This window comes from Leuciscus leuciscus (genome assembly GCF_965113295.1).
Source record: "Leuciscus leuciscus genome assembly, chromosome: 3".
Taxonomy (NCBI): domain Eukaryota; kingdom Metazoa; phylum Chordata; class Actinopteri; order Cypriniformes; family Leuciscidae; genus Leuciscus; species Leuciscus leuciscus.
In genome coordinates, this window is record NC_138727.1 from 19,536,198 (window position 1) to 19,547,278 (window position 11,081).

Sequence of the window (11,081 nt, forward strand, 5' to 3'; positions counted from 1 at the left end):
TATTTTTAAGAACACTTTGGGCGACTTCATACTGTAAAGAGAGAACTTTTCGTAATTTTCTATAGCATTAGCATGTTAAAATGTTAACTTTGACCGTTCTCTCCAGCTTGAACTATCTCTGATCTCTTGACATTTTCTCAGGTGGTAAAGATTCTAGAGAAGCATGATCCACTGCGCAGTAATGTTGGTGGCCTGGGTGGAGGTCACGGTCTTGGTGGGGGCGGAGGAATCGGCAGCTTCCGTTTTGGTCCAGTCCCTGGCGATGAGGCCAGCGCTGTGCAGAACTATGTAGAGCACATGCTCTTCCTTCTCATGGAGGAGGAGTGTGGTCAAAATGGAGCCATGGGGCCCATCCTGGAGTTTGTGGTTATGGAGAACGTGTTGGAGAGACTGTTTATCTGGAGCCTGAGGCGAGAGTTCACCGATGATATGAAAATGGAGCAACTGAAGATGTATGAGATGCTGATCGGACAAGCCAGGCAGCCATTACTTCATCATAAACCTGTACTGAAGCCCTTGATGATGCTCCTGTCATCCTGCTCTGGCTCCCCGTCGGGTCCGAGCTCTTCCACTGTGGAGACAGAACTTGTACTGCTCCTGAACCAGCTGTGCTGTGTCCTGGCTAAAGACCCATCGGTCCTGGAGCTGTTTTTCCATACAAGTGAGGACCAAGGAGCAGCTAATTTCCTCATCTTTTCCTTACTCATCCCTTTCATACACAGGGAAGGGTCAGTCGGACAGCAGGCCAGGGATGCACTTCTGCTTATTATGGCTCTCTCTGCTGAGAACAATGTTGTGGCCAAACACATTGCGGAGAACACCTATTTCTGTCCGGTATGAGTCTCTTATTGTAGGTCGTCCTCTTTTATTTATAGTCTTTCTCTATTTGTTTTCCTCTCTATATAAGCTACTTGGATAATCTTGAGCACTTCTGGACAGAATCCAAGTTACTGCTGTGGTAGGCTTACTTTATTTAATGCTGTGCATTGCCTAAATTACCATTTAATTAAATAGTCTCTAGGGACCTTTGTGCTTTCTGAAGTGTTGAGTGCATAAAAAGGAATTTCCATTTGGCTTGCATTCCCATTTCACTTGTTCAAAATACTGTATTGAATCCCAGTGTAATCAAAGCCTTGTTCATACTGTCAAACCAATTTGAATCCAATTATATTTAGCCTATGTGAACGACAAAAAAATCACATAAAATACAGTTTTTACAAATCTGTTTTTAAGCTACAGATATGTGATTTGAATCATCTGATTGGATTTCACATAGCTTTTCTGCCTGACTTTGAATTACTTTTAAGACACATAAAACGTAATCATGTAAGAAACATGCTGAAAGTAATTGCAGAAACAAAGTTGTTGTGAAGTGCAGGTCGAGCAAAATATTACAATATACTGCTAGTCAGCCTGGTCTACACACTTCACAGTAGCAGCAGGGAAAAAAAGCCACACATGCCAGCCTCCTGTGTTTCTGCTGCTGCCTCATAAAACGTTATGGTCTTGTTATATACACATTGTTGTCATGTTGTAAGACAACATTCATTTGTAGTTGGTGGCTTACGCAGAATTAGGGATGCAATGGATCACAGTTGATCCGTGAGAGCCGCACACACAGAGACAGGCACGTTTTAGATAGTGTGCCAACACGGAATTGATTCCTCTTTCACATCTCATTTTGCTGACACATACACTCAAAATTATGGTAAAAAAAAAACATCTCAGCGAGGATTCTTGTAAACAGTCGGTTATGTCTTAAGTGAACGTAAACAGTTGAGAAAGAAATAGGATGTGTATCATTATATTTGATCTGTGCAGTCGGTCTTAGACAGCTGCAGGTATTCATAGGCTGCTGTCACTTTGTCATTAATGTTACTCAAACAAAACACAGTTTTGTACCATTTCTGTACCTGAATGCTACTGTTAGACTTTATTTTGAATGTTGAATTATTTATTTAAGGCTAGGCTAGTAGTTTTTGCTGTGGTATCAAAGAACTTAAAGTGGGCTTTGAGTAATAAATGAAAAGCAAAGTTATTACATTTATATTATTATATTAGGTATATATATATATATATATATATATATATATATATATATAGATAGATAGATAGATAGATAGATAGATAGATAGATAGATATACACATGCGCGCACACACACAGACACACACACACATACACATGCGATTAATTGCGATTTGCTGTCGATTTCACCATTATTAATGTCCTTTTCTGTGATTGGCTACTTTGTTGTGATTTGTTTCAGTTATTTACAGAATTGAATAACTTACAAAGGATTCAATTAAATTAAATAATTTGTGACAATTATTTAATAAACTATGCGCACAAAAAAGTATGAGAAATCCTTAAAACAGACAATTCATCATCAAAATCTTCAAAGCCATAAAATTGACTAATTATTCTCATAATCATAATTTCTTAGACAATTAGGCCAAATCGTCACCTCTGCTTATTAGAATGCTTATTAGTATTGTATGAAATGTTTTAATCCATAAAGACAGCTCATTAATTTGGGCCAAGTAATGTTAAATGTGACAGAACAAAACAAAAAAATACAAAACCAGAATTGAATGTACAGATACTGTACAATACATCATAATTAATCATCATTATATGAACTATCAAACCCTAAAGAAATATGCTCATTGTAACTTAGCCTTTGAGCATAAATAACGCTTTGGAGTCATTTTATCTGGCTGTTTATGAAATCACAATGAAATCCAGTCAATAAAGCCAACTGGACAGTCAAACTGCTTTAGTGAATGCCTGAATTTGTTTCTGAATTTGTTTCGAATATCTGTCACTGTGGGCCTCCAGCAGCACAGTATGTGCTTATGTAAAGTAATTAGAGATAATTGCATAATCCGTTACACCATAGATGAGTACCCTTCTTACTAAGATGACATCACCCTCAACTTCAATAGAGTCTGGCAGCAGACATGGACTCTCAGCCTCACATGCACTCTCAGCCCTAGGTGACCTCACATGCATCTGCCAGTGAATAAAGCCAGGAAGCATGTAACTAAAGATTGTTGTGCTATTACATAATGATTGTCTTTCTTCAAATGTGCACACGTTGCATTTTGAGTTATTTGGCTATTACATTTACTCAATATTCATACATTATAAACCTGGCATCCACAGCAGTGCTCATCCATAATTCATCCAGTTTGTTTTCTCATTGATTTCAAAGCCACCAGAAGAAAATCCTGTCAGGTTGTTCCCAGGTGAAGATTTTAATGTTTGCAGATGAATGAAATGGAGTAACACATGTCATTTGTTTTGATTAAAGGTTTTGGCTACAGGTCTGAGTGGGCTTTACTCGTCTTTGCCTACCAAGTTAGATGTACCAAGTGAGGAGTGGCACTGTTTGCACCGTGAAGACTGGCAGCAGCTGCCCGCTCTTGTACAGTTTCTTAACTCCCTGGAGTTCTGCAACGCCGTCATACAGGTTTGTGCTATTGCTACTTCATTTCTACTGCACTACTGAGTTTTTGTCCATAGCAGAGGTGTCCAGTCTTGCTCCTGGTCTATTTCCTGCTGAGTTTAGCTCCAGCACACCTTCCTGGAAAATTCTAGTGATCCTGAAGTCCTTATTCAGCTGGTGGGTTCAGTTAGGCTAGAGCTAAAATTAGCTTGAAGATAGCCCTACAGAAAGAGTACTGGACACCCCTGGTCTATAGCAAAAATGATCAATCATTTACAATCAAACACAAGACTTCAGGAAGAATGTTTAAAAATGTGCAGAGGAAGTTTATGTCAGGAGACAAAGGTTGAGCTTTTAAATAAACATTATTGTTGGTCCCTTATCTTTATGTGCCAAGTTGATAAAAGGAAGTGAAAACACATTTATATAGTGTGAATGTGTCTCAGTTTAGCTTTGCTTTGTGTGCAGGTGGCCCATCCTTCCATCAGAAACCAGCTGGTTGGCTACATCCATAATGGTTTTCTGGTACCTGTTCTAGCACCGGCATTACACAAGGTTAGAGAGCTATGAGACATTTTTTTTTCTAGATCCAACAGCTGATATAAAAAAGATGTAATTTCAAGCAACCTAATCTTCTGTAGCTGACACTTGAAGAGGTGATGACCACAACAGCATACCTGGACCTGTTTATACGCAGTGTTTCTGAACCTGCATTACTGCACACCTTCCTCAGCTTCATTCTGCTCCATCGCCATGACAGTGTACATATTTTGGACACACTAGTCAGCCGCATCAATACTCCCTTTCAGGTAATCACAATTTTATTCTGAATGTCAGTCATTTATATTAAACAATCTAAAAAAAGTTCATATTTGAGAATGGGCAACTGAACAACTGTTAGTAACACTACTGTATTACTATACTTCAAATAAAGGGTGAAGACAGGCTACGAAAGTATTTAAGGGTTGGTTCACCCCAAAATAAAGATTCTGTCAATTACACACCCTCATGTTATTCCAAACCCGAAAGACTTTTGTTCATCTTTGAAACTGAAATGAAGATTTTTTTTGTATAAAACCTGAGAGATTTCTGTCCCACCATTAAAAGTTCATTCCACCAAAACTTTCACGTTTCAAAGGCTTCATGAGACATAATAAAAGTGATCCATATGAATTAAGCTGTTTAATCAAAGTCTACTGAAGAGACAATCAATATATATGATAAACAGGTTTAAGTTATGCTTTCATACACTTATAAGAATTGATCAATGCACATACATGGAGCACATCAAATAGGTAAATGACAGGTACCGTACTTGTATGTCTTGCGAGAACAAATCTCATCAGTTATTGCAGAAGCCCAAACATGATTTTGTGACACACAAAAACAAACTTCATTGGTTCTCACGCTCATTGATTCTTTCATTGGTGCCATATAAAGTCTAATGTCATAAGTTTGGAATGACATGAGGATGACTAATTGATGATTTTTGGGTGAACTATCCCTGTAAGAAGTGGTTGGTATATTGGGTAGAGGGATGAAGGTAAAGGTTCTCCAATTGCAGACTCTTAATTGTTCTCCAATTGCAGACTCTACTACATGAGACTAATATTTGAAGTCAAATATTAGTTTTCACAGCATGTGTATTCAAACAAAACGCCCTACAGCACTGAGCCTCAAGCATCCTGTTATCCACGAGAAAGTCAACTTTGTTTTATCCAAGATTAATATGGAATAATGTTTTACATCAACTAGGTTTATTATTTTTTTAAATATTCAGTGTCTTCATTAAGCTGTTTTTGTTTGTAGTAGTGTGTTTTATAGGCTGTGCTTATGTTACAGCTTGGCACTGTATCTCTGGCTCTGTTCCGCACTCTCATTGGCTTATATTGTGAGGATGTCATGCTCCAGTTGATTTTCAAGTGAGTATACTTCTGCTGCCTCGTCATGTTTATTTACACATTTGTTCTATTTCTGACAAGATTTTCATCATATGTATTTAAAATATTCTCAAAGGCTGCAGTGTGAACTTAACCATAGTCTCTGTTCTGTAAACCACAGTCTCACAGTATCAGTTGTTCATTGTGACATGCTAATCACTTTCCCTTTTGGGTGTAGAAGTGCATATCTTTGGGCACTATAAGTTGTCTCTCTCCTCCCCCTACAGGTACCTGATCCCCTGTAACCATATGATGTTGAGTCAGCGTAGAGTCCTGAGAGAAAGAGACTGTTACTCTGTATCGGCTGCCAAGTTTCTAGCCCTTACACCCTCTTGCTGCTCTCCAGATATCATCCCCCCGCCACTTAGAAAACTGGACTCCATCTTGTGGTCAAAAGTCAATGATGGCTTCCATACAGGAACAATAGGTATCATGTAGTTTCATTACTTCCTGTGGAACTGTTTGCCATATTATGTCATTTGAGGTTGCAGTGTGCATAATGTATGATTGTAATAACAAGACTTTTAAAATCTTATAAGGACCTAGATCATTAGTGTCCAATCTTGCTCATTGAGGGCCACTGTCCTGTGATTTAGCTTCAACCCCAATTGAATACACCTGAACCAGCTAATTTAAGGTCTTCAGGCTGACTAGAAAGTTCCAGGCATGTGTGTTTGGGCAAGTTGAAGTTGAAGCTGAACTGTCCATGGCATTAGTTCTCCAGGGGCAAGAAGTGGACACTCCTGTCCTAGATTATTGCATAGCCTAGAAGTGGTAAGCCCTGAAGTTTGACAGAGATCAAACTTGATCAAAATTGGTTCAGATGACCGGACTCCAGTTGCTCTGTGGGCTGTTTGTAGACTGAAATTCCATTCACGTCTTAGTGACTTCCGTCTTATGGATTAAATCTGCAACATACTTCACTGCATCAACTTCATTTCTTCATTCCAGACATGTAATCCGCTTAATGTCTGTGCCTGTTATTAAAGTGTTTACAAGCTGATACAAATTCCAGAGAACTGCTTTTGTTAGGATCAGTATTTGTGAAAAAGAGGTCATGAAATGTAATGAGATGTGTGTCAAAAACAGTTTTAAAATTGCTTGTATATCTTCCTTTAGAATCAGAGGAGGTCCTATCAGAGGAGGACGACTGTGGTAACTCCTGTGTCATTGGCTCAGAGATCTACCTGGATGTCAGTTACCTGCACTACTTGTACGATGCACAAAACGGCATCAGTCACTGTATGCGAGCATGCCGTGTGTGGTCCGCCCCATACGACGGTGAGAACCCTCCTCCAGAGGAATACCAGCGTAGTACCTTGGAAGAAGCAGGTAGGACACGGCAACCAATTGCCAGCAGGAAAACCCCAAATCAGATGCATCGCTCCGGTCCACCCGTCAAAGATCTCACTGCTACTCCCAGAATGCTGGAGCTGGAGTGGGATGATAGCTATGATGCTTGTCCAACACAATTGCATCCAGAGGAAGATCAGGAGACTCGTCCCATCCCTGAAGAACCCCCAAAGCACATTCAAGAACTAAGGAGAACTGCTATTATGATTGTGAAGGGCTCTTACATTGAAGAGTCTGAGTTTCAGAATGATGTAATGGTCTATGACCTGGTAGCTCAGAAGGATGCCAATGACTCTGGTAGCAACTATCATGTCTCATCCAGACCTACTGAACCAGCAGAGCAGGAGGTGTTAGATGGACCAGTAACTGATCAAAAGACTACAAATTCTGAATCTTCAATGAGCAATGGCTTGAGCTCCTCAGTAAATGAAATGGACAGTCAAAAAAGAGGGTCACAATCAGACCACAAGTCAATGGGTCCAGAAGGGGAGGACCTCATGGCCCAGTATGAGGAACTGATTAGAACTCTGGGTGCACAGCCTAGTAGTCCAGCAAAAGCAGACAGTGAACTCAAGAGTCCTACAGACCTCATGAATGATGAGGAAGATGAGATAGACTTTAACTCTTTCTCACCTGAGACACCAGAGGCAGAAACATCGCTGTCTCCTTTTGGGACCAAACCTCGCAGTGGGAGCAAGGGTCATTCTGTGCCTTTTACAGGTCATACACAACATATTTTGATATGGACTCATAATGAGAGGCTTATGGGGTGATTTCAGATACAGCCAGAGTCACATTTTTTGTTCTATACCTGAAACAGCTAATCAAATGTTGTATTAGACATGGAATACTAGCATACTGCATTTCCCAACCCTGTTCCTGGAGGCACACCAAATCTACACATTTTCCAACTCTTCCTAATCAAACACAAATGATTAAACTCATCAGCTTGTTAGTAGAGACTCTAAGACCAGAATACTGTATATGGGTCAGATAAAGGACATCCAAAAATGTGCACTGTTGGTGTGCCTCCAGGAACATGGTTGGGAAACACTGCATTAATGTATATTGTAAAAAATATTGTTGTAAAACAGTATGCAGTATGCTATAATTTCAGCAGTACTACGCTTCTGATGTCACATGGCTTGTTTAACTCAACAATTTGCATCTATACACCATTTGGGCAATCATTTTACATTTGCATGGCAATTAAATCAAAGCACGAGTCAAGCCGAGTGCATTGCATTATGGGGCCCAATATCTCATGAAGTGTGACTTCAGTTCTGGCCCCCATAAACTACTATGCAGAGTTTTGGAGTTATTTAGTGTTAATTTCAGTTTAATATTCTGTATGATATTTGGGTTTGTGTTGTTCTATTTATTTGAGTTCTACTCTTCTTGTCTCTTTTAGGGCCGTTTGTGAGTGTACTGCTGTCTCGCCTAGAAAACATGCCGAGTAACGCGCTCCATGTGAACTTGCTTCTGACCGGCATCCTGGCTCAGTTAGCTTCTTATCCTCAGCCTCTACTGCGCTCCTTCCTTCTCAACACAAACATGGTGTTCCAGCCCAGCGTCCGCTCACTATACCAGGTACTGAAGTACATGCAGTATCTGATCTACTTGCATACATATCTCTGTTCTTCTACAGTGCCCTCCACAATTATTGAACCCCCTGGTAAATATGATCAAAATTGGCTGTAAAAAATAAATCTGCATCGATTATCCTTGTGATCTTTCATTCAAAAAATGTGAAAAATTCTAACCTTTCATTGAAGTAAAAGAATTGAAAGTGGGGGGAAATCACATTATGAAATAAATGTTTTTCTCCAAAACACGTTGGCCACAATTATTGAAACCCTTTTATTAAATACTTTTTGCAATCTCCTTTTGCCAAGATAACAGCTCTGAGTCTTCTTCTATAATGCCTGATGAGTTTGGAGAATAACTGACAAGAGATCAGAGACCATTCCTCCATACAGAATCTCTCCAGATCCTTCAGATTCCCAGATCCATGTTGGTGCTTCTCCTCTTCAGTTCAGCCCACTCATCAGGTCAGGGGACTGAGACGGTCATGGCAGAAGCTTCATTTTGTGCTCCACAACAAATTTTTGTTTTGATTTTGATGTTTGTTTTGGATCGTTGTCCTGATGGAAGATCCAACCACGGCATATTATAAGATTTCTAGCAGAAGGCGTCAGGTTTAGATTTTTTATCTGTTGATATTTGATAGAATCCACAATGCCATGTATCTGAACAAGAAGTCCAGGACCTCCAGCAGAAAAATATGCCCACAACATTAAAGATCCAATGGTATATTAAATTGTACACATGGGGTACTTTTTATCCTTGTGTTCACCAAACCCATCTAGTGTGTTTGCTGCCAAAAAGCTCTGTTTTAGTCTCATCTGACCACAGAACCCTGTGTTGTTTGAAGATCCAGTCGTGTCTGACAATTAAATTTGCTGGAATTTGTTTTTGGATGAGCGAGGAGGTTTTTTTTTAAACCCTCCCAAACAACATGTGGGGATGTAGGGGTTGTTTGATAATTTTTTTTTTTAGGCTTTCTGACCCTAAGACTCAACTAATCTCTGCAATTCTCCATCTGTGATCCTTGGAGAGTCTTTGGCCAGTCAAACTTTCATACTCGCCGTGCATTAAGACAGTATAGACACACGTCCTTTTCCTGTCAGATTCATAACATCTTTAGTTGGTTATAACTTCTTAATTATTGCCCTGATGGTCAAAATGGGGATTTTCAATTCTTTAGCTATTGTCTTACAGCCACTTTCTAGTTTGTGATGCTCAACAATCTTTTGCTACGCATCAGAACTATATTCTGTGGTTTTACTCATTGTGATGGATGATTAAGGGGATTTGGCCTTTGTGTTTCCTCATATTTAAACTTCTGTGAAACACGAAGTCATAGCTGGACAGTTTCATGTTCCTAGTCACCCTGGTGTACTAAAAAAGGTAAATATTAATGGGAATATACTTCAGAGATATTTTACTCGTAAAAAATTCTAGGGGTTTCAATAATTGTGGCCAACATGTTTTGGAGAAAAACATTTATTTCATAATGTGATTTCCCCCCACTTTCAATTCTTTTACTTCAATGAAAGGTTAGAATTTTGCACATTTTTTGAATGAAAGATCACAAGGATAATCGATGCAGATTTATTTTTTACAGCCAATTTTGATCATATTTACCAGGGGGTTCAATAATTGTGGAGGGCACTGTATGTTTTGACATGGACAGTAAGGTGATATTGGTTGCCGAAATACAATTTGTTTTTTAATTAATATATTTTCAATTAGGATTTGTCCCACTTTCACTTTTTAAGTCATACTAACTCGTATTAATGTAGAAAATAGAGTCCCTAGAATGTCACTAAACATCAGGTTCAATAGGTTCATTGCCTCGGATTTGGGGGATAATTTTTTTTATTTGGACCACATTCAGCTGTGGTGTGAATATTGCATTTGTCTCTATAACTCTAATATTATTCAGATGCACAGTACTCAGTGGCACTTCTCAGAAGGACAGTGTCAATGCAAGTTTTTGTACTCAATACTTATGGTATTATTTAGATTTCCCCTTTGTCAGTAAAAGAGTGGAAAAGTCTCTCCAAAATGGGCATGTAGCCCTCAAAAACTCAGTGAAGCTTGGTCATTAATACATGGTATCAGTAGGAATGAGGAATCTGTTTATTCATTAATTTCTCTCTCCCTTCTTGCCTTTCCATTTTGAATTTTGTAGGTACTGGCCTCAGTGAAGAACCAGATAGAGCAGTGGTCCGCGAATAATAAAGACTTCCCTGAGCTCCTCACAGCTGCTCAGCACTGCTTATTGGCCAGAGAGAGTTCACTAAGAGGTCAGAGAATGTTCATATCCTTTTAGTCATGTTGTTTTATATTTAAGAGGCTATGTATCAAAGCTTAATAAACACAAAACTGTTTTAAGAATGAACATTATGTACGTGTTTCATAAACATGACCCACCGTGAGCGTCTGCTCCTGTGTCAGCAGAATGTTTTCTGAAGAAGACTGTTGCACACAACAGGTGTACTGTAGTTTGTCCACAGGGTCTGTAATTATGAAAATAATCGAGAGAACACAATTTTTTCAGCAATATAATATAATATAATATAATATAATATAATATAATATAATATAATATAATATAGACCTGTGGAAGAAATTGTCCTCTGATTTACACATTTTGTTTTACTCTGAATCTAATTTATTTGATATTGAAGTTATTTTTCTCAGTTTCAGGGGTACATAGCTGCTGTTTTTTGTATTACAATATAAACTGCTTCATCTACTTTATTTGACTTG

General features: G+C 38.8%; 1 protein-coding gene across 2 annotated transcripts in view; it reads left to right on the top strand.

The window, feature by feature from the left end:
• fhip1aa (FHF complex subunit HOOK interacting protein 1Aa) overlaps positions 1-11,081 on the top strand; it is a 28,822-nt gene that overhangs the window by 14,260 nt on the left and 3,481 nt on the right. Inside the window, exons 4-12 of one of the 2 annotated variants that reach the window (XM_082164371.1) lie at positions 142-834; positions 3,316-3,474; positions 3,919-4,005; positions 4,092-4,259; positions 5,293-5,372; positions 5,618-5,817; positions 6,510-7,463; positions 8,155-8,379; positions 9,974-10,120. In XM_082164371.1, coding sequence (XP_082020497.1) covers positions 142-834; positions 3,316-3,474; positions 3,919-4,005; positions 4,092-4,259; positions 5,293-5,372; positions 5,618-5,817; positions 6,510-7,463; positions 8,155-8,379; positions 9,974-9,990 — 2,583 coding nt within the window. In that variant the 3' untranslated portion in view covers positions 9,991-10,120. Of the gene's footprint in view, positions 1-141; positions 835-3,315; positions 3,475-3,918; positions 4,006-4,091; positions 4,260-5,292; positions 5,373-5,617; positions 5,818-6,509; positions 7,464-8,154; positions 8,380-9,973; positions 10,121-10,500; positions 10,616-11,081 lie in introns of those variants that run through there. The other variant, XM_082164370.1, reaches the window with a different exon arrangement.